Source organism: Rhipicephalus microplus, chromosome 4 (assembly GCF_043290135.1).
Source record: "Rhipicephalus microplus isolate Deutch F79 chromosome 4, USDA_Rmic, whole genome shotgun sequence".
Taxonomy (NCBI): Eukaryota; Metazoa; Arthropoda; class Arachnida; order Ixodida; family Ixodidae; genus Rhipicephalus; species Rhipicephalus microplus.
In genome coordinates this window covers 58,381,245-58,408,111 of record NC_134703.1, presented here as the reverse complement: position 1 = coordinate 58,408,111, position 26,867 = coordinate 58,381,245, and the positions used below count along the sequence as shown (strand labels likewise).

The window sequence follows — 26,867 nt, the reverse complement described above, 5'->3', positions numbered from 1 at the left end:
CACGTTATAGCAGCACTGCGCCTGCGCAGTACCACACTCCGCCTCCGTCGCGCTATGCGACGAAGGTCGCATAGCGGGACTCACGTAGCGAATCCGCTATTCTAAAACTCCTTGTTATTATCATTTCAGACTGGGACAATCAAGTTCTATGTGACATATAGTTTCTATGGACTAAAAGAAATATAATTTCAAGGCGTGCACCTGGCATTTCGACCACTGTTTTGTTTACCCGTGTTATTAGAGGCTCCTAGCTTTTCTTTTGTTTGACGCAAATACGTTGTGTTGGTGAAAACATCGATGAACGCCGGCCGTGGTGCAATGGGTTTATACCGACGTTTATCATAATGTTTTATTTCTTCAATCATCTCATGAATGTTTCATCCCGACCAGATAAAATTCTGTCAGACCGTGTACTTCATCAGATATTTTGTTGGTTTTACTCAAAACCATCCTGAAAGATGTTGAACCTGTTATCGGCAAAAAAGAAATATCTGCTCTACTGATCAGTCTGGTAGGTCAACGCGCACACCACGAAAACCATTTGGGGATTTTCCACGCGACACATTCATCATGATCGTAGGCCGTAACAATTACTCATTAGTATAAGTGGAATAGAGAGGTCAAACAGCGAGGAATGCTTCAGAAAAGGTTAGCCCTTAGTAGTTAATCATGTGAACTAACTAGTTAGTTCAGGTTCTCATTTCGGTTAGCTCCGGTTTTCGAGTCAACCGCTGTACCGGAGCGATCGAAGGCTTCAGTATGATCGGAAAGCTTGTATAGAGGTGTGCGTGCTGGTGATCACCTTGACTCAACAGGGTTGAAGGGAGGGTGTACTACTAGGAAAAAAATTGAAGGCACAGCGGACACACGCGCGCCTTTGTGCCCTCGTTTCTCTGTGCGCTTAACCACATTCCTTTCATTATGGGCACTATTGCAGCATTCTATAGGAGGACGAAGATGAGCACGCCCATCTGTCGTTTGCTATGGACGACCAACCTGCTCGCTTAGTTTATTTTTTCTCAAATTGCATTAAACAATGATACCAATGAGGTGAACTTGTTGTTGGCCCTGCTAGTGAGTGCTTTAAAGGACGCAAACAGGAGAAGAGGATGGCTTCTTAAGTGTACGACCTAATGGCGTCAAATATATATGTAGTGAGGGGATATATGCTTTCAGTCGATACTCTCACTGACAATAACCCTCTCGGTCTTGGTCATATTCCTGGTCATATTGCTGTCAAATTAGGAACCAATTGGAATACACCGTGCAGAAAGTATTATAGATTAGGCGGCGTATCCCCTGCGGTCGAAGACTCTGGTCTGGGTCTCCCGCAAAGGACCATTCCCGCAACTCACTGTTTGATCTCCACGGGTGAGAGCCATCCAGCGAACATGGGGAGGCCGCAGCGTTAATCCTTCGGCGAGTATTCCCTTCAGCCACAGTGGGTGCGGCGCACGTGGCACTCAGCAACACCAGGCGCCAACGTCCACGCATAGCACGCGACGGACTTTACCAACTCGCCTCATAACGAGCACGCACAACACCGAACCACGTGGCCTGGTGCACGGAGCGAGAGGCTTCGCGAGCGAGGAACACGCGCAGCAACAAAACGATCGTGATGCCCAGGATTGCGCTCGCGTTTGCGTATGAGGCTCTCGCGCGCGCTACAGAACGCACTCGATGGAGCAGCAGCGCTGTGCCCGCACCTGACGGCAGCGTAGCGGCGCAGCAGCGGCAGCCGGCTGGCTTGCGCGTTTCCGGCCGCCGACATGTCACTCACTCGCGGCTGGCGTGGAACGGCGGCGTCGAGCCGCAGATGCGAGAGCCCTGGGGCTGCCTGGTCCAGCCGCAGACTCGCCTCGCCTGCCGCGCTGCTGTCTGTTGCCCGATGAACAAGCTGCGCGGCTTCGCACGCGCGCGCTCGACGCGTGCTCTACGCGAGAAGAGTCCAAGAGAATCCCCTTCCCGGCGGCCCTATAGCTCCTCGCGTCATATACATATACTTCTATTCGTGGCGCGAGGACAGTTTGCGGCCCCGACTACCTTCGTCATTTCGTGAATTCGTAATTCATATGTGGGGTTTAACGTCCCAAAACCACCATACGATTATGAGAGACGCTGTAGTGGACGGCTCCGGAAATTTCGATCACCTGGGGTTCTTTAACGTGCCCCCAAATCTGAGCACACAGGCCTACAACATTTCGGCCTCCATCGGAAATGCAGCCGCCGCAGCCGGGATTCGAACCCGCGACTTGCGGGTCAGCAGCCGAGTACCTTAGCCACTAGACCATTGCGGCGGGGCTTTCGTAAATTCACGAGTCGCGACTTTCGGCGTGGTTGAGGTGAAAATTCAAATCCTTTGATGGCAACTCCCACATCCTCCGAAACCAAACTGTGTGCCCCGCAGCGCCTGGCACAAGACAAGGACGGGGTGAAAACGTACGAAACGAGTTCTATCTTCGTCATCTTCGTCCTCTTCGTCCGTCTCCATGTTCATGTCTTCTCTTGTATTGTGACCTGGATCCTGCGATGGAAAGTCAGCATGCCGAAGCTTACGTTACGTAAAGTTACACGTGGCCTGGAACGTCAACTCCGCCGCCTTAAAGAAAAAAATGCTTTCAGAGGAAGATAGGTCACGAAATCTTGGCCACATGTTCTCACAAACACGAGGGCGCAAAATTCCAGTTGTTATTTTTAATTTCGTTACTTTTTCAACATTTTCCCTCTCCCCTCTTGTAGGTTGGCGACCGGTCGATTAGCCTCCCAGTCATTTTCCGCTCGTGCTTGCCTCTCCCTCTCTTTTTTATTATCTCTCTATACATGTTCATCAACGGCGTACGCCTTAGAGGCCAACAGATGTACTGCGTGCACACTGTTCCCTATTGGAGGCGGAGTGCAAGCGAGCACTCCCATTGAGGCCCTTATGACCAGAACTCAGTAGAGAGACCATGTATTATGGTAATAGGGCACACCCTTCACCCCCTGCCCCCCAGTTGTACGCGCGCCTGTGTACACGTGGGCAGAAAGGCAACTTATGAATTCTGTGTGGAGGGAGGAAAGCAAGTGCTGTCGCGCCGCGTCTTGCTGGACGCCTAGGTTTCGAAAGCAGCTGTCCATTTGATTTTACGACGGCTGCACTCACGCGTCAATGACTGCGTGTTCCGGCGCACACAGATGACGGTGTAAAAAAAAAAGCTAAAAGGAAAAGCAACTACGCACTTGTATTTTGTAACGTGGGTTATGTGGTAACAGGCAGCGTCGCCCGCAAAGCCTGACGTGGTTGAAACGCGCTTTTCAGAAAATGTCAGGCTGGCTCCGATTTAATTTTCATTGTCGGTGAACTGACATGTGGGGGTTTTGATGACTGCGCACCTATGTCAGAACTGAAACAGCACTTTTAAGCCTCGCTTTGAGCGAGATTTCGAAAACCGTGGACTAAAATGCAAAATAATAATAATAATAATAATAATAATAATAATAATAATAATAATAATAATAATAATAATAATAATAATAATAATAATAATAATAATAATAATAATAAAAAGTTCGTGTAATAACATTCCTTTCAAATTGTCGTTGAGTAGCACGTACGTGTTACTCAACCCAGGCGGCATGCAGTTTCGAGGGCACGGAATGTTACTGTATAGCGATGTCAAGAACTTTCGGCAGCCATTACTAGCCGGCTTCTGTAAAGGCCATTAAGCACGCCCCTTCAAGCGCAATTTTCAAATTCACCATCACCAGCTATATACGTCAAGTTCGTTGCTTTACACTCTCTCAAAAATAGTCGTAGTGACAAACTTTGAAGTAGTAAGCGCTTTTCACAATACTTACTATCTGTAGTTCGAGGTGGTAACTGCGAAGTTAATTTACTACCATAGCATTATTACTTATACCATTACTACCTACAGGGAAGTAAGGAAATAAGTGTAAATTTTAAGGATTTGTTTTATTTGTAAGACAAAATATTAGTGAGAACTAACCGACAATGATGCCAAGAAAAGTATAGGGAATCCAATTAAAAGTAATTGTAATGTATATGTGAGCTTTTATTTCTTCACGCTTACGTTACAACTACTTCTAATAATATCACCTGTACCTTACTTGGCAACATTGTCTGTTAGTTCCCATTACAGCAGGGAAGTAGCAATGCAAAGTTGTAACTTTGCTTTATCCTAACAAGATGTGTATTGGCTAACAAGCTGTATTGGTAACAAGCTAACCTGACAAGCTGTGTAAAAAAGCTGTGCATTGGCCTACCAGAGACTATCGTATATTGCCTCTTCGTGTGAATGCCCTGGAAAATAAAAACCGCAACGACATCGTCAGGTAGCAATGTATACATAGAGGCATCAACGAGCTGACAAACACACACACACACACACACACACACACACACACACACACACACACACACACACACGCGCGCGCGCGCGCGCGCGCGCGCGTGTGTGTGTGTGTGTAACAGCAGCATTTCTTAGAATATCGGGACATTCATACGCGACACGCACTCTTAACAGCAACGCAAAAGATATAGGTTGCACGTGTTCTACGGGCGCACTAAAGATTTACTCGGATTTATAGTTGATGTTTTCAAGACTCCAATTAAGGACTCGCACTTAAACTTTATACCTCATTACTTGGGCATACGTGTGTGAGGACTTTGATGAAAAATGCTGTTCCAATGTTATGCTGATCACTATCATCATCATCATCAGCCTGTCTACGTCCACTGCAGGACCAAGGCCTCTCCCATGTTCCGCCAGTTAACCCGGTCCTGTGCTTGCTGTTGCCAATTTATACCCGCAAACTTCTTAATCTCATCTGCCCACCTAACCTTCTGTCTCCCCCTACCCCGCTTCCCTTCTCTGGGAATCCAGTTGGTGACCCTTAATGACCAGCGGTTATCCTGTCTACGTGCTACATGCCCGGCCCATGTCCATTTCCTCTTCTTTATTGCAGCTATGATATCCTTAACTCCCGTTTGTCCCCTAATCCACTCTGCTCTCTTCTTGTCTCTTAAGGTTACACCTACCATTTTTCTTTCCATTGCTCGCTGCGTCGTCCTCAAGTTAAGTTGAACCCTCTTTGTGAGTCTCCAGGTTTCTGCTCCGTAGCTAAGTACCGGCAAGATACAGCTGTTATATACCTTCCTCTTGAGGGACAGTGGCAATCTACTTGTCATAATTTGAGAGTGCCTGACGAATGTGCTCCACACCATTCTTATTCTTCTAGTTACTTCAATCTCGTGGTTAGGCTCTGCGGTTATTACCTGCCCTAAGTAGACATAGTCTTTTACAACTTCAAGTGCACTATTACCTATCGCAAAGCGCTGCTCCTTTCCGAGGTTGTTGTACATTACTTTCGTTTTCTGCAGATTAATTTTAAGACCCACCTTTCTGCTCTCCTTGTCTAACTCCATAATCATGAGTTGCAATTCGTCCCCTGAGTTACTCAGCAATGCAATGTCATCGGCGAAGCGCAGGTTACTGAGGTACTCTCCATTAACTCTTATCCCTAACTGTTCCCATTCTAGGCTTCTGAAAACGTCCTGTAAGCACGCAGTGAATAGCATTGGGGAGATTGTGTCCCCCTGCCTTACACCCTTCTTTATTGGTATTCTGTTGTTTTCTTTATGAAGCACTATGGTAGCAGTTGATCCCCTGTAGATTTCTTCCAGAATGTTTATATATATTTCATCTACGCCCTGATTCCGCAGTGTCTGCATGACGGCTGATATTTCTACTGAATCAAACGCCTTCTCGTAATCTATGAAGGCTATGTATAGTGGTTGGTTATACTCTGAGCATTTCTCTATTACCTGATTGATAGTATGAATGTGGTCAATTGTTGAGTAGCCTGTTCTAAATCCTGCTTGTTCCTTTGGTTGATTGAATTCTAATGTTTTCTTTAATCTGCTAGCAATTACCTTTGTAGATAGCTTGTATACTACAGAGAGCAAGCTGATCGGCCTGTAATTCTTCAAGTCCTTGTCATCTCCTTTCTTATGTATTAAGATGATGTTAGCGTTCTTCCAAGACTCTGGTACTTTTCCCGTCAGGAGACACCTCGTAAATAGAGTGGCTAGTTTTTCTAACACAATCTGTCCTCCATCTTTCAGCAGATCTGATGTTACCCGATCCTCACCAGCAGCTTTGCCTCTGTGCATGCTCTCCAAAGCTTTTCTGACTTCTTCTATCATTACCGGTGGGGTGTCGTCTGGGTTACTGCTAGTTCTTATAGTATTAAGGTCGTGGTTGTCTCGGCTACTGTACAGATCTCTGTAAAACTCCTCCGCTATTTTAACTATCCTATCCATATTGGTAGTTATTTTGCCTTCTTTGTCCCTTAGTGCATACATCCGCCTTTTGCCTATCCCAAGTTTCCTTTTCACTGCTTTGACGCTTCCTCCATTTTTCAGAGCGTGCTCAATTCTCTCCATGTTATACCTTCTCACATCGCATACCTTACGTCTATTAATCAACTTCGAAAGCTCTGCCAGTTCTATTTTGTCTGTTGTACTTGACACTTTCATGATTTGACGCTTCTTAATTAGGTTCTTCGTTTCCTGGGAAAGCTTGCCGGTGTCCTGTCTAGCTACCCTGCCTCCAACTTCCACTGCACACTCCGTGATGATACTCGTCAGATTATCATTCATTGTATCTACGCTAAGGTTGGTTTCCTCGCTAAGAGCAGAGTACCTGTTCTGCAGTGACACTCTGAATTCCTGTACTTTCCCTCTCAGTGCTAGCTCATTGTCACGGACGGCTATTTTTGGCGACACCGCGTCACGGCAATTAACGGGCGCCGTACTCCCCGACTGACCGGGAGAAACGGCGGCGTTTGAAAGGGAGCCGAGAAGAGCAGAATGGGGTGCTCTTCTTAGAACGTCGCCGCCGACGTTTGATCCTTTTGTAACTGCGGCGGCGTCTGCAAGGTCGTAGAAGGCTGGATGACAGAGATACACGGTCGTAGAAGTGAACGCTGGATGTGAACGTCGTAGAAGTGAACGCTGGATGACAGAGATACACGAAAAAAAGGAGGCCGCGCCTAGGATTTTTTGGAGCCACATAGAGGCGCTAGGTAGGAAGTCTGTCACAACGCAACAACATATTCTAGATGAAGGAGGAAATCAATTGGAAGGGTACGAAGCGCTAGGTTACATCCAAAAGGTAACAGCCGATTCGTTTCAAAAGAGCGTCCAGGGGATCTCCCCGGTGAGTAAAAGTGTGGCGGAGAAAGCAACAGAGGAAGAGCTAGTACTTGATAATTTCAACTGGAAAAAGGCCGAAGGAAAAATTCCAAAGCGCACTGCCGCGGGTTTAGATGGGATTCCCGTTAGCCTCATTAACGAACTAGGACATAACACTAAAGAAGCATTGTTAAAAGCAGTAGAAAAAAGCTTAAAGGACGGACAAATACCGGACAGTTGGCGACAAAGTAGAATGAACTTAATCTATAAAGGCAAGGGAGAAAAGGACAAGATTCGCTCGTATAGACCACTAACCATTACATCGGTACTATACAGGTTGGCGATGCAAGCAGTAAAAATGAAAATAGAAACATGGGCCGAACATAACGATATTTTGGGAGAACTTCAGAACGGATTTCGAGTCGACAGGCGGTTAGACGATAACCTGTTTGTTCTCACTCAGTGTATAGAAATATCTAAAATAGAGAATAGGCCCTTGTACGTGGCTTTTCTAGACATCACTGGGGCATACGACCACGTTAATCAGGAAATTTTGTGGGATATATTGAAAGGAATGGGCATGGGCGACGAATGTATACAGCTTTTGAGGGAGATATACCGAGAAAATACAGTTTGCATAGAGTGGGAAGGAATGCGTAGCAAAGAGAACGTTGAGGTTAGCAAGGGTCTGAGACAGGGATGTCCTTTGTCCCCGCTGTTATTCATGCTGTACATGGTGAGTATGGAAAAAGCGCTAGAAGGTAGCAACATTGGTTTTAATCTGTCACACAAACAGGGCGGCATGATGATTGAGCAGAAGCTTCCAGGTTTATTTTATGCGGACGATATCGTCTTATTTGCGGACAGTCGAGATGATATACAGCAGCTGGCGAATATATGCGGAAGGGAAGGTGAAGCTCTTGGACTAGGATTCAGTGTAACGAAGTGTGGATTGATGGTATTCAATGATCCCTGTGATCAGACGGTGTCCATACAAGGCCAAGAAATACCGAGGGTAAGCGAATACAAGTACCTTGGAGTATGGGTAAATGAGAGTGATAGATACATGGAGGTACAGGAAAAAGCCTCGGCAGCAAAAGGAAAGAGGAATGCGGCAATAATGAAGCACAGAGCGTTGTGGGGATACAATAGGTATGAGGTGCTTCGAGGTCTGTGGAAGGGTGTAATGGTTCCAGGGCTTACTTTTGGGAACTCAGTGGTGTGCATGAGGGCAGAGGTGCAATCGGGAATGGATGTAAATCAAAGGACTGTGGGACGCCTCGCGTTGGGTGCTCACGGGAAGACGACAAACGAGGCTGTAAAGGGCGATATGGGGTGGGCAGGTTTTGAGGCGAGGGAAGCGCAGAGCAAAATAAGGTTCGAAGAAAGGCTAAGAAATATGAAGGAGAGTAGATGGGCAGAGAAGGTGTTCCGTTATTTGTATAGGAAGAGCGTGGACACACAGTGGAGAAAAAGAACTAGAAGACTCACTAGTAAATATACGGCTGGTACTGTAAGCCATATGTCAACAAAGAGCGTTAAGGGAAAAGTCAGGGAGGCGGAGAGGATTTACTGGATGGCAGCTATGGAGAAAAAACCGGCTTTGAGTAACTACCGAAAGGGCAAAAATGAAATAAGGAGGGAGGCATTTTACGATAATTCAAGGGGAAGCGCTTTACTGTTTGAAGCGAGATCGGGTTGCCTTAGAACGCGTAGTTATAAAGCAAGATTCAGTAAAGAAGAAGAACAATGCACATGCTGCGGGAAAGATAAGGAAACGGCGGAGCATGTTCTGATTGAATGTGGAGATATCCACCCAGGTGTACGTTTGGGCACGAGCCTACAGGAAGCCTTGGGTTTTAGGGACAACAATGGAAAGCTGAACACACCCGCGATTGAAATAAGTAAGAGACGGTTAGAGTATTGGTGGCAGAAAATTAGAGAGAAAGGACAAAAATAAATATTGGAAAAATAAAATATGGACAGTGTGCCGTAAATGGCAGAGAACTTAAGCTGAAAATTTACCTTTTTTTTCCATTAAGATAGAATTTATCGAAGTAGAGGCATTAGGCCAACATCAAAAAAGAAAAAAAGGTTTTTTTTTTGTCGAGCCTGGTGGCATACTTGTCACCACCCCGTTATAAAGGGGACGCTCATAGCATCCATCCATCCAAGGCCACGGTATACCCCGAAAGAGGATTAGACTACGAGACGCCACGGCTGAGAGCTAAGTGGTTGGCCGTTCCCACGGGGAAAAGCGTGGGAAACGCTCTGGTGGCCAAGCCGTATGACAACAACCCGACAGGTTGTCACTCTCGCTAGTTGAGGTCCCTCTCCCAATTAAAAAGGGGTGGGGTCAAAATATTTTTGGGGCGGAGTTTCCCATCAATTAAATGTGCATGATTGGACCCAGGTAGAGGTCTCTTGTCCCCAAGGAAGAGAGCGAGGAGACACGAGGGGGATTTAAGCGCAGGATTTTGCCCTGCTAGGCAGACTAGTCGCTGACCAACATGGTGTAGAAACAGATCAACAAGCATCTCTTCTAGAAGTTTTTAGTGTGGCTTTGTATCGGCTGGCCACCTAAACATAGCCGTTCGTCTAGTTGTGACGCGATATTAACGTCTGCAACGTAGACATCGGGACTTCGCCTCGAGTTAGCTCAACCTGCTCGAAGTCACCTGCAAGCACTAGCCTCCCGGAGCCACCAGCGTTGCAACACCGCCGACATCGCAGTCGTGCCAGAACTCTCTTCGACTTCTCGCATCCGATCGTCGGGGACGCAACGCTGCCGGTCATCACACGTATGCCTTCACCTGTTTATATCTTCGAACTTTCTCCTCCGTAGTCGATTATTGTTAGTTTGTGTAGTTTGTAATAGTTCTTCCTCGTAAGCTGATTTATTGTTTTGTTTATGTATTTTTTACTTGTATCAAGTGTTCATGTATTTTGTTAGTTGTATTGAAGTGTGTATTAGATCCCGTGTGCTGCAATATCACTAGAGTAAAGTTGTTTTGTTTTCTCACGTCTCTGATCTCTTCACTGTCTCTGCTTGCGTACGGAACGAACCAACCTGCTGTCATTCCCGTCGCCGACTTCGCGCTGGCGACGCTAGAGTGGCAGCTTGTAACACTCATTGATTGGCCTCTTGCGTATCAGTTTCTGTCGTTCCTTCTTCAAGTCTAGGCGGATTCGAGCCCGTACCATTCTATGGTCACTGCATCTTACCTTGCCAACCACTTCCACATCCTGCACGACTCCTGGGTGTGCAGTCATTATAAAGTCTATTTCGTTCTTATTTACGCCATTAGGGCTCCTCTATGTCCACTTGCGGTTTTCTCGTTTTCGGTAGAAGGTATTCAAAATACGCAGATTATTGCGTTCTGCGAATTCTACTAGTAGCTCTCCTCTGGCGTTTCTAGTGCCGATGCCATAATCTCCTACTGCCTGGTCTCCAGCCTGCTTCTTCCCTACCTTTGCATTAAAGTCGCCCATTACTATAGTATACTGTGTTTTCACCTTACTCATTGCCGATTCCACGTCTTCATAGAAGCTTTCAACTGAAACGTCATCATGGCTGGATGTAGGCGCGTAAGCCTGTACTACCTTCATTTTGTATCTTTTATTCAGTTTAATTACAATGCCTACCACCCTTTCATGAATGCTATAGTAATCCTCTATGTTGCCAGCTATGTTTCTGTGAATTAGGAACCCTACTCCCAGTTCTCTTCTGTCTGCCAAGCCCCGATAGCAAATGACGTGCCCATTCTGTAGCACAGTATAGGCCTCATCTGTCCTCCTAACCTCACTCAGCCCTATTATATCCCATTTAATGCCTTCTAGCTCCTCGAATAATACAGCTAGACTTCCCTCACTTGATAACGTTCTAACGTTAAACGTTGCTAAGTTCAAGTTCCAATGGTGGCCTGTCCGTATCCAGAGATTCCTAGCACCCTCTGCTGCTTTGCAGATCTGACCGCCGCCGTGGTCAGTTGCTCCGCAGCTGGTGGGGACTGAGGGCCGTGAGTTAATTGACGAATGCCTACGGGAGGGGGTGGCCAGATACTGCACCAGGGTGGCCAATCCTTCTCTGGTGAGATCATCGGTGCGCACCGGCTTTAGGCCGGTACGATCAGACAGTAGTGGGAATGCTCCATGCATGTCTTCCTTATGTTGTTCAGCAGCGTTGGCGGCCACCCACCACGGAGCCCAACGAGGGGACGCTACAAGTTTACAAATGCTGAAACCTGCAGACGCCAGCCGTACAACGCCACTATAACCCAATGCACCTAGACCAAGGTAGGCTATTTGCACAGGGTTAACCCTATAGCCGCCAGGAAGTTTGAAAGTAAACGGAAGAGAGTAGAAGACAGGACAGATAAATAGTAAGAGATAAAGACGAAGATGTAGGGAGAGAGAGATAGGAAAAGGCGACTGCCGATTCCCCTGGGTGGGTCAGCTCAGGGGTGCCGTCTACGTGAAGCCGCGGCCAAAGGGGTGTGTTGCCTCTGCCGGGGGGCCTTAACGGTCCAATCACCCAGCGTCGGCTCAACCCCCAGGATCCCTTTTTCCTCGGACACGGCAAAGCCACGCACGGCTAGGCGTGGGAGGGAGTCGAAACTCCTCCTATAGCTTGGCTAAATTTTTTATAACTGTCAAGCTACCGTATAACACACCGTAGTCGATAGAGGTAGTAACGTTTACTAACTCCATCACGCACTCAACTGAGAAGCTCTACTAACCGCGACATGCTAAGTAGTTGCTGCAATATTTACAATTCCTTCCTGTATTTATAAGGGAGAAAACTTTAGCGAAAGCTAATATACGTGTTGAGTGGGTATGAAATGCTGCAGTTCCTGTTTTTGTTGCTACGTTTTTTCTTTTAATTGTAGAAACATGACCCTACACGCCGTAGTCGTAGACGTGGTGTGAACCACGACCGTTCGATTTCATTGAGCAGCCATGCCTTGCCTATAGCGTGCCCTCTCAAAGGCGGTTGTGCCTTCGGTTCTTATACCACATATAAGTTTCCGGGAAAACGCCGTGCGCGCGATCTTTACGGCGCGCGTATGTCCAAGATCGGAGTGGACGCGGCTCTGCGTTAGATCTGTCTGTCACAGATAATGAAGGTGCGGTGTAGCGTATACGCGGAGAAGCTCTTGAAGAGTCATGGCAAACGGCTTTCGCTGGAAACGAAAACATCCTCCCGCGTGAATAGGGTTCCGCCTGCAGCGTTTCGAGACTAATGAGAGATGAAAAATTTCGAGGCTGCCGGGAAGCACTCGAGAGCGTTTGCGAGCGTCTCCACTATAGCCGCGGGTAATTAACCGTCGCTCCTAACTGATCTCTTGGCGTAAGCCTGCATCTAGAGACGTGTGTTGCTTGTATGTATAGACGCCGGAAAGTGTTACGCCGGTAAAGAGTGCTTGCTTGCGTGCGACGGGGCTCTGCGTTCTCAATTAAACCGTAGGGGGCTTGAGCGGTTTCTTTAGTTTTACTTTGCTCATCTATGACATAGGCTTCCTAACTTTAATTCATTCACCGGTTCGTTTGCCTATGAAGGAAATTTTCTGTAGACGTTGATGTGAGAAACTTACCAAAGTATCTGCGCCACTTGGCAAAGCGCCAGTAGGGAATAAAAAAAAATCGTGAGCCATTCCGCTCTGAACGTGGATGACGAGCTAAGGTGTGGTACAACACATATTTGTTTATATCGGGTAATGATTTATTTATAAACTTTTGATAATTAACTTCGTTATCTTTACCTCGGTGGACCAGTAGTTAATAGTCGGGCTTACCTATACATAGTTTGTTTGGCACATCGTGATATAGTTACTTGTACGCATAGCTCCGCCGGATTTTCCTTTCGTCTATAGGTGCACAAAATTTCGTCCTAAATATCTGACTTAGTCCACTCACAGTGGAAACGGACGCTTTCCGAAGCATTCTACGATCGAGTACCAGGTTGTGCAGCATGGATTGTTTAACATTAAGCCGAGCTATAGGAGGTGGATTAACGCCATTTTTAAATGGAGTGTGCGTGACGCGAGCGTATATATACCGGGCCCGCTGAACTATGCTGTGATTGTTAAATACTAGTTGGTAGTCCAACGCAACTCCAGAATTCGCATGCGAGCGCAGACATCAGTTGCATCACGGAAAGATGAATGCTCCTGCGCGCTGACGTCGATCATTTGTCGGCGTATATTCCGGTTGTTCATATAGCAACGCTAGACAATAACGCGGCAAGATTTTAAACTATAGCTTGCTTATTCAGACGAAATATTGTTATACGGAGTATTGTTCTGCCTCACCTGTTGAAGTATGCGTCTGTATAGTGACGACGAATGTTTATTATTATTATTATTATTATTATTATTATTATTATTATTATTATTATTATTATTATTATTATTATTATTATTATTATTATTATTATCTGACAATCCAGACCATTATGCACAATGTTCATTTCAATGGCGGTCTCTTACACACGCACAATGCATGCGTCGCATTTTGAAGCAAACATCGAGAGAAACATTTCCAACCTAATATTCATTGTGAGCAATGCTATCGCAAACGGAAGCTGGAACGTCTTGTATACTTTATAAATTATTGTGGCAAGCGTCTGTTTTGAATTGCTCTTGCCTCTACTGTAGTGGTTATATTATATTGGTGTTAAACACTGATTTAGAGAGCCCTACCTTGGTATGCGCGCTGCTGGTGCACTGAGGCAAAATCCAGCCGTAGCAATATATTTATTTATGTTTATTCATTTGCACGTTATCACTCCGTAGGAGCTAAGTGGATGCCATCAAGGTGCCCTGTATTCGCCAGCAAATGCTTTGCATCTTTAGAACCTACGATACGGTAGCGGGATTTTCACGAGCTTTATAGTGTACAACTCAGGTGGGCATAGAAGGCTATGTTTCGAAAGGTTTAAAAACCCGGTTGTGTTTTGGCAGAACGCGATCTTATAAAGAACGAGGCCATCTCTACGGCCACATCAGACGCACAGAGTCTTCGATTCGTGCAGTCCACCGTCCTTCCACAATCAATTCACTAAACGGGAGCTGACCAGACTACCCTCGTCGTCTTCACACAACATAAAGCTTCTTCTAACTGACCGTGGAAAGCTGTTTTTTACTGGAGGCTTACGTGTACGGGCATGTGCGTAAAAGCGTGAACTGGCTTTATAAGGATATATAAGGTTTTACATGTCAAATCCGTGGTATGATTAAGAGACCCTCTTGTGGAGGGCTCTTGAAAATTTCGGCCACTTGGGGTTCTTTAGCAATCAAAGTACACGGACATCTAGTATTTCGCCTTAATCGCAGTGCTAACACCACGACCGGGACCTAACTTTTGGGTCAGCAGCTGATCACTGTAACCACTTTACCGCTGAGGCGGATAAAAACTGAGTTTGACTGACTGAGCACAATGGGAACGTAACGTTCGAGCCTTTGATTTAAACAGTTAGTGGGGGAGGAAGTATTATGTTCAGTTTCTAGCGAAGCAAGCGAAAAGCGAGAAACGGGGACAAGGACAGTTATGATGCGAAGCAAAAAGCTCGTGTCCTCGTCTCGCCTTGTCTCTTGCCTGTCGAACTGCTCGCTCAAAAGTGATGAATTACCGCGAAGCCCCTTCGGCTTCCTTGCAATTACGTTGTCACACTGCTGACCAAGAAAGATCAGTTACTGAACAGCATTACAAAGAAAACTACAATGTAAGAGTAGCAGTTAACGCAACCGCTTAACCACCAACCTCTCCTTAGACGCATTTATTTAAACACAAAGGAGAATGTATACTACTTAAAGATAATGCGGTGACTTCAAATAACAGCTCGTATTTATTTATTTATTTATTAGAGTTACCCCCAAATGCCCTTGGATTGGAGGTACCACACGAGGGGTGTTCAGTACACGTACAGACGTTAACGTAATTAGTAAACAAGTTAGTAAGATACACATACATATTTACACACTTCACAAAAGACACACAAACTTAATATTGCTTGACAGCGGATATAGTAAAGAAAGATCGCACAAATGTTCGAATTTCGGTAGTAAAGATACAACAAGTACAAAGCCAAATTAAAGCGTGCTGGAAAAAGGTAATAAGAGTACGTATGCGCCGTCCGAAATTATTGAAATGTTAATCACGGTAGGTTGGGTGAAAGCTTTCGTAAATTTGAGTGTGCTGATGTTGTAGTCTTTGTAGAAATGTCCGCTGGAAACTGGTTCCAATTCATTAACGAACGCGGTGTGAATGAATCCAGAATATGTCATACTGAGCAAGAAACACTGAAATAATTGTGATAAAAATGTAAAAGCACATAAATCAAGCGTATTATTTTATTATTGCTAACCACTTAAAAGTATTCCGCTATAGCTAGCTACAAAGGTGCTATAGCACCTCTGCATGAGCACTATCTCATCATCATCATCGTCGTCGTCGTCGTCATCATCATTATCTTCATCTTCATCATCATCAGCCTGACTACGTCCACTGCAGGACAAAGGCCTCTCCCATGTTCCTCCAGTCAACTCGGTCCTGTGCTTGCTGCTGCCATTTTCTACCCACAAACTTCTTAATCTCATCTGCCCACCTAACCTTCTGTCTTCCCCTAACCCGCTTGCCTTCTCTGGGAATCCAATTAGTTACCCTTAACGACCAGCGGTTAACCTGTCTACGCGCTACATGCCCGGCGCCACATATAATGGGTGCAATTATGATTCATAGTTTCATCTACCGCCTGTTCGAATGCGACCGCGTAAGCACGTCGGTGACATCAAGGTCGGTACATAATGCATGGTGCACCTTTTCTTCGACTACAGAACGTTCATGATGACCGGAAAGCGTTTGTGGCTTGAAGCGGCTGAAGGAAGTGGTAAAAGATGCGGACACCACCTCGGCCATCGGCGTTTAGATATTCCGTAACCACCAATATATACGCGCCCAACTAAATCTTCGTATTTCCTGTTATCTAAAGTAAATACAAAAGGCTGCTCGTGGCGCTAAATGTTAAAACACATCTTTTTCCTCGAGAATTTTTACGCATGCAGATTATGTCGTGTATATCACAGCGTGGACGACTGGTTTTCCGCAGGATTTACGGCTTCTCAGAGCGTTAAATCTTAAACGTAATATGGACGTCTTTCGTGGAATGCGAGCAGGTATCGGTCGATAGTCGTCCCGGACAACTCGCTACACCGCTGTGCGCATGCAATCGCGTATTCGTAACAGGAAAGTGATTAATCACTGTCCCGCGAAAGTGCATGCGTTTAGTTACATTGTATGCGACCGGCGCGAAAAGGCCACGAATAACCTATGGAGGAAGGGAAGCTTTTCTTTGGGTAAGTTGGTGCATTCTTGAACACATATCACGGCTTTCCAAAGCATGGACGAAGGAAGGCAGCTACATCGAATGAGTTCCAACTTGAACTGTAATTCATAAAGTCAAAGCAGCCCTGTAAGAATACATGTCATCTGAACAGGTGTCTGTAAAAACAATATCAAAAGGCCACAGTAAAAAAGCCAAGCAACAAACGTTGAGAATATCAATGTGAGAAACAACAATGATGTTTTTAGAGGTGAATCTCCCTATAGGATGCGGTAAGTCCCGCGGCGTCGTTCATCGTAGCCACCACTAGCACTTGGAGTGCTCACTAGATGGCATTGTGGCACTCGCTCCGCTAGGTCTCAAATTGCCCATTAGATGGCGCTGGGCGCTCGCTCCACACCGATAAATTGGCGACTGTGGCGCTCAGACAGACAGACAGATGGACGGACGAGCGAATTCCAGTTTATCAATGAAACCCCCTCCGAATCTTCGAAAGAAAGAAAGAAAGAAAGAAAGAAAGAAAGAAAGAAAGAAAGAAAGAAAGAAAGAAAGAAAGAAAGAAAGAAAGAAAGAAAGAAAGAAAGAAAGAAAGAAAGAAAGAAAGAAAGCTCACATCATGGGCGCTGAGCCGTGCTCGCCCCTATAATGTTATTCAGGTGAAATCAAACGCGAAAATGGACCGACATCCCTTGTCGGTAGCGCCGACTTGAGTGATGCGAAAGAAATAGCTAACATGCAGTGGCGTCACAATGCGAGGCCATCATGACGTCATAGTGACGTCGGGTCGCGTGATGACGTCATCGCGTGGCATCGTAGCTCAGTCCCAGATGAGCTGCTCGCGGATGCAGTGCAAACGCCGGCGAGGTGTCTCGAATCCTAGACGCATCGGAAAACCACGTTAACGCAAAAAGCTTTCGCAGGGCGGTGCAGGATCGATACATTGACTGAGATGAAACATAGCCTTTTTTTTAAGATGATGCATAAGGGAACCTGGTCGTTTTGTATAATGTTGGTAAACAGTGAAGGCATACTCGCTCACGGGCAGCAGAAGGTGGCGTAATATTTTTCCTCAACTGGAACCACATCAAGCGCCTTAACGGCCGGGCTCCTCGAGGAAGTTGCCCCAACCCGCAAATCTCACATAATTGTGCTGCTGCTATAAAAACGTGGCTTATTACGGAATGTCCAGCGTCTGCCCGCCACCTCTGCATCACCGGCCAACAGCGCGACGATGACAATAGCGCGACGGTCCCCCGGGGCACCTTCTTGGCTACGGTTGTCGTAACAGTGGCTACGTTAGTAAAATATGTGCGCAAGTGGAGTGCGGCTGTACGTACGGCAGAATACGCGCGAGGTCGCTGCGAAGGCTTTTAGGGGCGAAGCTCCTTAGGGCGTGGGCTGTGCGTCCCCTGTAGCCTGTATGTAGCCACCTCTAGTTTAGTTCTTGCAGTGTTCACTAGATGGCGGTACCGTCCCCTGTATCTAGCCACCTCTAGTTTAGTTCTTGCAGTGTTCACTAGATGGCGGTACCGTCTCCTGTATGTAGCCACCTCTCGTTTAGTTCTTGTAGTGTTTACTAGATGGTGGTACTTGTAGCTGATGATGAAAAGATGCAAGATGTTATAAACTAGAAAGCGGTACTTGTAGTTGATGAAAGACGCGAGATCTTATAAAATAGGAATGATGTCACATATGGCGCGTGTCATTGGTTGAAGGCAATCGTTCGATTTAGTGCGGCGACGTACGCTAGGGGGAGCGATGTAATAAAATCGAGTGGGCAAAATGTACAGAGGATTCATGGTTTACCAGGTTTACCTCCGGAGATTCGCCCACTCATCATCATTCACTTCGTGGATATGGCGGAATTTTTTTTTCTGTATAGCGTGCGCGTTCCGCTGTAAGACGCAGGGCTCGTCTATGATCGTGGCATTCGGCCAGCAGGGCCGGATTGTGTGCTAACGATTGCGTATAGCGATCGAGTCGCGCAATGCGTGGTAGTATGGCGCTGACGCGGGCGACGAACGAGATATATGCAGAATTCTAATGTATCGTTGCACGCACAAGGCTTAGTGCATCCTCTCGCTTGTTGTTTACACGGTTTGGCTTGTTTACGCGCGACATCAACGTATGTGTGCGTGGAAGATACGCTTCATTGCATGGTCACGGCCATACATACATATGTATGTATGTATGTATGTATGTATGTATGTATGTATGTATGTATGTATGTATGTATGTATGTATGTATGTATGTATGTATGTATGTATGTATGTACGTATGTATGTATGTATGTATGTATGTATGTATGTATGTATGTATGTATGTATGTATGTATGTATGTATGTATGTATGTATGTATGTATGTATGTATGTACGTACGTATGTGTGTGTGTGTGTTTGTGTCTGTGTTAGGAACGGGGTCTCTTCCTAGCAGCCTAGGATTGGTGAGCGCGTGACAACCTTGCATAACGTGGCTGGTGGTATCTTCATTGCGCATCACACAGGAATGCATCGTGCGTAAGGTAGTGATTATAGTAAGGGTCAAACACACGTTTGCATTAGCTAATACGGTTCATCCTCATCATTATCATCATCCTCTCGCTCTCTATCTCCCGCTCTTACACTCTCTCATTCTACAGGGGGGTGGGGTGCAGCGAGGCAGGGAACTAAGCGTGGCGTTTTGACCTTATTTGCTTTGGGCCGAGGGGCAAGAGGGGAGGCAAACTTTTGGAAGGTTGCGAAGGCGAGATAACTGCTCATCATTAAAGGGGCTCTGCAGCTTTTTCTTTTTTCATCAACATTCGGCAGCGCTGGAAAGTGTGTGTAGAGCTGAGTACTGAGGTGAACGCAACAAGAATTCTCGTAACTGGCGCATGGTAACGGAGGCTATTAGTTTTCAAACTTCATAAATCCAGCAGACGATGAAACAAAAGCGTTCTCTTTTGTATTTCACTCTCCTACTGACGCCAAAGGCTGCTGACTATCCCACTGACGTCACCGCGTGCCTCTTATTGATTAACAAAGCACTGCTGTGGTATAGATGGTACAAGCTTGACATGTGTAACGCGATATTGCGCTGTGCAGCTGTAACACTTGTGAAGACACAGAATGGAGACAACCAGAACAGGTGGGCGCAGCCATCGTGAGTGCCCCCCCCCCCCGGTAACAGCTATGCAGCGCAATATTCCGCAACATATATATCAAGCCTCTCACTGAGACATACCGGAAAACACACCTCATGTTGGCTAGTGTCGCTGTATATGCTACGCAAGTGAGCATATACAGTGTAGCGCACCAAGCGTTGTTTCATTTCAGAATTTATGCAAGACAATTTACAAATGTCTTAGGAGACGCACCAAAAGACCCGAAAGGTGCCTGACTGGGCTGCATCACACATGCAGTGGTTGCGAGAGTGCGTGATGTAATTCACAATTTAACATAACCGCAATAGCACTCTTATGGCACAATAGAAGAAATTGAAAAAAAGAAAGAAAATATACTCTTAGTTTTGAGAGGAAAACAAACAGTTAAACAAAAAGCAACAAGACAGTTGTACAAATGTGGCAGTATCAGTAAAAAAAAAATAAAGTTCTCAAGTTTTCACATCCAAAAACTTAATTTTTGTTTGTGTTTAAGGAATTATAAGGAGTGTTTCTGTAATTTTAGCCGGAAACCCATCGTGAGAGAAAGTGTACTATTATTGTGTGTATACGTTCTTGTTTGTGTGCTTACGTGTGTATTTGTGTATATGTGCATTAGCATGCGCAAATCAGACGATGCAGTTTGATGTGATAAGGCTCTTTTAGTTATTTTGTTGCTTGGCTGTTCTGCGCCGTAGCAGTGGCTCTTGTCGTAATTCTGTGGATTAGGATAACGCCCAGAGTAGCTGAAATGCCACCGTCTTTACTGTGTCACTGTCTTTATTTCAAACTATATGGCGTCTGTGCACAATCAGTACACCATCTACCACCTCGCTCGTCCTCCTCGTGCTTAATGCGAAGGTCAACGCTGTCGACATCTTGACGTCTCTCGCTCCACTGTATGGCTTGACAGGTGTTGACGGCACTTGAAAGGTTTGTATAAGCCATGCCTATATACCGAGGTTACCTATTGCGAGCGCGGCAGACAGATGTCTCGCGATGCTATATGTTGCATCATAAGCGCGAGATTCGTTGTGCAGTCGCCAGGTTAAAATGCGGCGGAGACATTGTAATTAGGTTTTGAAACTGCGAAAGCAGACATATGCGTGGCTTACAAAACATGAATGACCATGAACCTTTGTTTACGGAATCCGGATTCAAACGTGGTGCTTTTATTTGCCAAATGTGGAGGCCAGTGCGGTGTGGTAAAGATGGTTTACCTTGGTAAACCACTGTCCTGACTGAACGCGCTCCCTGCTTCGCCATCTTGGCCTGGAATGTTTCCAAACACAGACACAACTTCGACAACAACCACCTTGGTCACGCGAGAATGTCGACTGTCAGGTGACGATTCCTAGCCTGCACAGCAAGTGCTCCACACCCACAGCAGAAGTACGTTCTTTGGTGCTTAATGCATTGAATAAAGGTTTGCCAACCATTTGAAAGTTTTCATCGATTGATCGGTCAACATAAAGCGCGGAGCAAGCGCTGCAGCTTTTGTGATCCCGTCCTTAAAGATTTCCTGGGCAGTGCGACTCGGGTGCGTTGTTTAATCGACAGCGTGCGAAAACGTGCTAATGCAGGCAGCCCTGAAGAAACTGAAGATTTGTAGGGAGCAAGAACTCGTCACTGTTTTCGGACAGTAAACCCGCTCAGCAGTGGCTAAAGTGCGGATTGGTTTTGGATCATTGCACTCGAAGATCGCTGCGAATTCTTAAAGACCTGCGTGGCGTTGGTCTAAACATAGAGGTTCAATGGATTCCATCACACGTGGGTATAGCGGGTAACGAGGCGACCGACAGACTATAGCCCGGAGTGCTTTGGAACTTACTCCAACGAAGAAGGCAGCTCCCAGAGAAAATCCACATCTTTTACGAGGAGCTGTCAACAAGCATTTTCATTCTTTATGTCTGACGCCTCTCCAGTTATGTGTGACCAAAGGGCTATCAGGGGAAGAGGCCTGTTTGCTTCATCGCATCCGAACGGGGTCAGCGCGTATACACCAGCGCCTCCACAATATCACACTCTCCGCGACGCCACTGCGCACGACTTGCAAGAAATCTGGTGATATAGAACACTACTTGCTTAAGTGCCATGAACTTAAGTAAGAACGGGAATGTTTATTTGAGGAACTACAACGTTTAGGCTCACCATGCGACAGTGTGATATTCGGTCTCCGCGGAGTCACTGGACCTCCAGGAAGCAGGTGTCACGACTTCTGTTGGAGTTTTTGATTGCTACAGACCTATGTGACTGTTTGATGAGTGACAATAGTCCTTTTTCAAGCAATCCCAAAACACCCCGAGGACGCGCGGAGCACTATGGGAAAAGTGTGCACGCCGAGCGAACCGGCTCTGCCTCCGGCCGCTGCTCGTTGGCGCCGTGCGAGCACAAAACTAAAAGAACATGCCAACGCTTGTTGAATATATAGGTGCGAACGCCCTTGCGTGTATATTCGCGTATGGAATATGAACTGGATAACGCAGTCGGTGTATATATCACCAAGCGGTGGTACATCGAACGCAGAAGATGAGCGGGCATGCTAGATGTTGCGTACCGATACATGCATGTGGTCAAAACGCGCTATCGCGAGAAATGTGAGCTGGAACACTCAATTCATAAGTATTCAACGATGAACTGCTTATAATGTGCTACAGCATTTAATACCATCGCGTTTTGATTGGGTCGTTAACACCACACTGCAGAGAAGTGTCACAGTTAGAATTTCAATTTTTTTTTTCGGACAAGTCACGTGCTGAAAAATGTGAAGGTAAACACATTCTAAGCGTGTTTAAAGACGAATGAATGTAACTAGAATTCACTTGTGAGATACCTTGCTCTGATAATTTGCGGTTTCTTAGAAGATTTTGAGTGTCACTGCAAAACATGTTTGCTGGCAGTATATTCTGCATTGAGTGAGACCATTGTTGAATTTCGCGTCGGCGCATTCAAGTACTGTTCGATGAGGGAAAAAAATGATGTCGTACTTAAACACGGCATTGAATTAAAATAACAACAACAAAAAAAACTTTGCTCACATTTCCTGAGCAATAGTTACCAGTTGCTAATCGATCGCCTCAAGGAGTCGTGGTATCCGGCCTATTGCATCGATTTGTAAATAGCTCATTTGCACTGGAAACAAAGAATAATTCGGGTGACCTTCACATGCGGCGAAACAAGGAATAGTGCAGTTATTTTATGCATACGTGCTGCACAATCTGAAAGGAAGTTGGGAAGCGATGCAAGGTGAGGGTTGCGTTTTCAGTATGCACCATAAGCTTAGTAACATTTTTTTTTTTCGTATAGTGCGCGAAAGGTCACATGTGTCGGCAGTGGGTAGAGAAAAGTACTATGAGAGGCGTGCCGATTGTTCTTTCAGTTTTCGTGCAAGAGTTGCTAACCGGAATCCTATTTACATCGGTTAGACTGGTTGGTGTACCAAATGCGTCTCAGAGAGCATCGAATTTCATTCAAGGAAGCGATCTAATCGCACTTGGCATTTTTAGCCTATATAGATGCAATTTCATCTTTGAGGCATGGTAATCTTGCACAGTCACACTAACCAGATCATGTGAGAAATCTCGGAGACGTATCACAAAGAACACCGCACCTTGCTTAAGCCAACCTTCGCTATCGTTACAACAACAAAAAAAAGTGCGATGCACCCTTATTTTGTTACATGTTTTTTTTAACACGTGCAATAACCTTTCAGTTGTGAGTGAGCGTTTCCGGTATGTATATTGCTTTCCTTCTCTTACTTCTTTCTTTTTTTGCTCTGTAAGCTTTATTCCGTTCTGCAGTTACAGTGGCAAGGGAGGTTGGTAGGTGCATATTGTTTTTTACCTATGCTGCAAGCGACGCGCAGTGGTCTATAGTCAATGTATCTTTACGAAATTGCGGTAATTTCTAGAGCACTCGTTAAATACGAGAACCTTACAATTTACTCGTAAACAGCGTCAGTGGACATTGATTTCCAGTGCATTAATGAATTTATGGGCTAGTTCTTGCACCTTTTAGGCAACAAAGTTTCACTTCATTAAAATTTATGCTTAAGGCGAACTGACGCTAAAGGATAATAACAACTGACGCTTGTGAGCCTCGCAGCTGGTTGAACAGGTAGGGGGACTCGTGGAAATCGCAGACAGGGCGTCGCAGCTGAATAGTGAAGTGAATCACGCAACAATATATCGCACCTTGCCGCGTTCGCTTGATCTGGGAAAGCGGTGGCACGGCGTAAAAGGAAAGTTGAAGCGTGAGGCTCGCGCATTCGTCGCGGCGGCTGCTGCGGCGTACCTTTTGCGCGCCCGTTGGCGGCGCTAGTGCGCTTGTAGAAGGTAAAGGTGAGTGACATCACGGGTAACATGATGCGTGAGCATGTGCGCCAGGGCAGCTTATCTCCGCTAGGAGGCCAGTGGTGGCAGCGTTGTTTACGGCCGCGTGGACGCATCGCCCCATCGCCCCAGCGATCTTGCGACGCATCTGTTTGGGGTTTCGCGCATGCGCAATACCGCCGCCCCGACGTCCTGGGTACGCAAGCCGCTTGGGTACCCAGCACTAAAGTTCTCTATTATGTTGAATTGTGGTGCGGTGAGATAGGGGTCTGGTACAATACTGCGTGCAAAGTAACACACAGGCCACCAGCTTATGCAGAGTTACGTCACGCTTTTAGGGACTCTCTAGCATACCCGCGCTTAGTTGAAAAAGAAAAAGAAAAATTATATAAGTTTAATGCCATAAGCAAAGGGGAAAGCGGGCGGGGCAAGTGCCTGCAAGTTTCACAAGGCTAGATCCGCCAGCTACCTACAAGTTTGTAAATCATAATCCGCTCCCTGCACGGTAATAATAGTTATTGGGTACGTCTCAAGTCTTAAAACCATGACGTGATTATGAGGGACATATTGCCGAACTTTGTGATTATGTGGAAAGCTGGGCAAGTTGACGTCATGCTGACTGTGAATTCACATGACGTGTCGTCATGAATGCGTTATTCCACGACGTGTGACGTGGCACGTGACGTGCAGAAAGCTTTCGGGGTAGGCCATCAATGCAATTGACTGAGAAAAAAAAAAGTAATCAAAGGTGGCTGCTGCACCCCAAGCGTGGCCGCGGTGGTCACATTTTGATGCGGGCGATATGCTAGAGGACCATGTACTGTGTGATCTCAGTGCACGATAAAGAGAACACACACACACACACTGAATGATCGAAATTTCCGAAGCCTTCGTCCACGGCATCCCTCATAATCATATCGTGGTTTTGGGACGTAAAACTCTAGATATTGCTAAACAAAGGTAGCTTTTGAATTCTAGAAATTGCAGATTAATTAATAAGGGACACTGAGCTTTTTGCCTTGGTTTCTAGTTAGCTCAACTTGTAGAAGTCACCGATTGAGCTAAGAGTCACTACGGGAAGGAATTACGAACGCTATCAGCGTGCTGAGGAAGTCCGGGCCCTGTTCTTTGCACAACTCTCTCGGTTACACGACCACGGCGCGTATACACGCCCTGTATGCCATACATTGCCGCTCACTTCCTCCAAGTCACTCGCGCTGTGAGAAAACCAGCGGCCAGCTCTGACGCGACCTTGGTGCCGAGAGACCATCAACCCCCACTCAGCCCTTTGTAGCGCCAGGACTGGCCGCGTCGCGGAGAGGGCTACTAATGGACCACTTGAGTCGCCTTCATTGCCCCGCAGCTGTACGCACACACGCGTGCTCACGCATGTGAATGGAAATTAGCGACAGGCAAGAAAGAGGTCGCTAGAAACGCAGAATGTCCGCGCTAGCCCGCCGTTCTTCCTCAAGCCGTTCAGTCAGGCGCTGCACCGTGCACCCTACCAGGCTGCAGATATTAGGCGCCTTCTTCCTCTTTTAACCACTACCACCACCAACACCGTTCAGCCTTCTCCATACATCTCTCTGTTTCGCGTTTTTTTCCGCGTAGTCGAGTCAACTGAAGTCTGGCATGTAAAGAAAAATAAATAAATAGGTAAATAAATAAAGTGACTGCCTCGACGCAACAGCAGTGGTCGACAGGCCCCTCAGTTTTACGGAACGTGCACGCGACTATTGTTTCCAGCAACTCGGGCATATAAAGAAGAAAAAAATAAAACAAAAAATTTGGGAATGCGGCCACCGTGCGCATGCGCACACGCTTCATTGGCTCTAAACCGTAGCACAGACCCGTATTTATGGCACTCTCTGTGGGTTTCAGAGGTATAATATAAACGTCATCACTGCTGCATGTTACGGGGGAGGCTGAAAAGATACAAGAAATATTGATGAACGTTCTCCTGCCTTGCGGCTTGCTGCGCAACTGAATCGTGAAAGAAGAATGATACTATGCGTTTGTGAAAGGTGTGGAGGCCACGTAGTGTCGAAACACGAAGTCGCATAGACCGACCAGTCATGAGGCTCGTATAAAGTCAGCGGATAGGAACAAATGAGAGGGCAGATCAGTTCGACCAAATTGAAGCTTCTATACACACAGGTCTTGCGTGCCTGAAGATACCATAAAGTGGTATTTCATGAGAGAGAGAAAAAAAAAGGGGGGGGGGGGAATGCGTTATGGTTATATGTGTGAATTGATTGGGTCTACCCGCTCGGCAAGACTCATCTAAATGCGCATTCTGGCAGGCCTCGGCCAGGCCTGCATGTGGCTGTACTTGTAAGTTAAGTCGATTCGACCCGACGCCATCGTCCAGGGGACATGGTGGTCGGCTGCTGACCCGAACGTCTCGGGATTGAATCTCGGCCATTGCGACCGCATTTCGATGGAGGTGTGAAATGACCCTGTGCTTAAATTTATGTGGGCATTATTATTATGATAGGGTCGAGTTCACTTAGGCGTAGTTTCAGACGCAACTTTCGGGGAGGTGTTGTCTTCTTCGTTTATACTTTTTTTGTGACCAGCAAGTATTATCTCCCAGAACAGCAAGTCTTGTGAGCAACATGACTGACATCATACCACTAAAGTCTTTTCGGGGCATGTTGGAAAAAGTAAGCTTGAGAAAGTGCGCACAGATGGCGCGGGAAGACACAGTTAAAACAGTAACGGCGCTGATACAAACTTATGTTTACTGAAAGCTTCACGCAATATGTGGCGCGAAAGCGAGATGCCGCACTGATGCGGAAGATAATGCTGTCGCCAAGACGCGTGAAAACGTTCCCATTCATGTTAATGCACAAGAAAC

At 46.2% G+C, this 26,867-nt stretch overlaps 2 protein-coding genes across 5 annotated transcripts in view; one reads left to right on the top strand and one right to left on the bottom strand.

Annotated features, from left to right (window-relative positions):
* Positions 1-26,867, top strand: part of LOC119172007 (carnitine O-palmitoyltransferase 1, liver isoform) — a 149,116-nt gene that overhangs the window by 26,649 nt on the left and 95,600 nt on the right. The gene's annotated exons all lie outside the window — the stretch shown is intronic.
* The window catches only part of LOC119172009 (uncharacterized), a 247,083-nt gene that overhangs the window by 213,862 nt on the left and 6,354 nt on the right, over positions 1-26,867 (bottom strand). Inside the window, exon 1 of one of the 4 annotated variants that reach the window (XM_037422967.2) lies at positions 1,356-1,635. The exons of the other annotated variants lie outside the window; for them this stretch is intronic. Within the exon in view, the coding sequence (XP_037278864.2) occupies positions 1,356-1,393 (38 nt within the window). The 5' untranslated portion in view covers positions 1,394-1,635. Of the gene's footprint in view, positions 1-1,355; positions 1,636-26,867 lie in introns of those variants that run through there. 4 annotated transcript variants of the gene reach the window in all.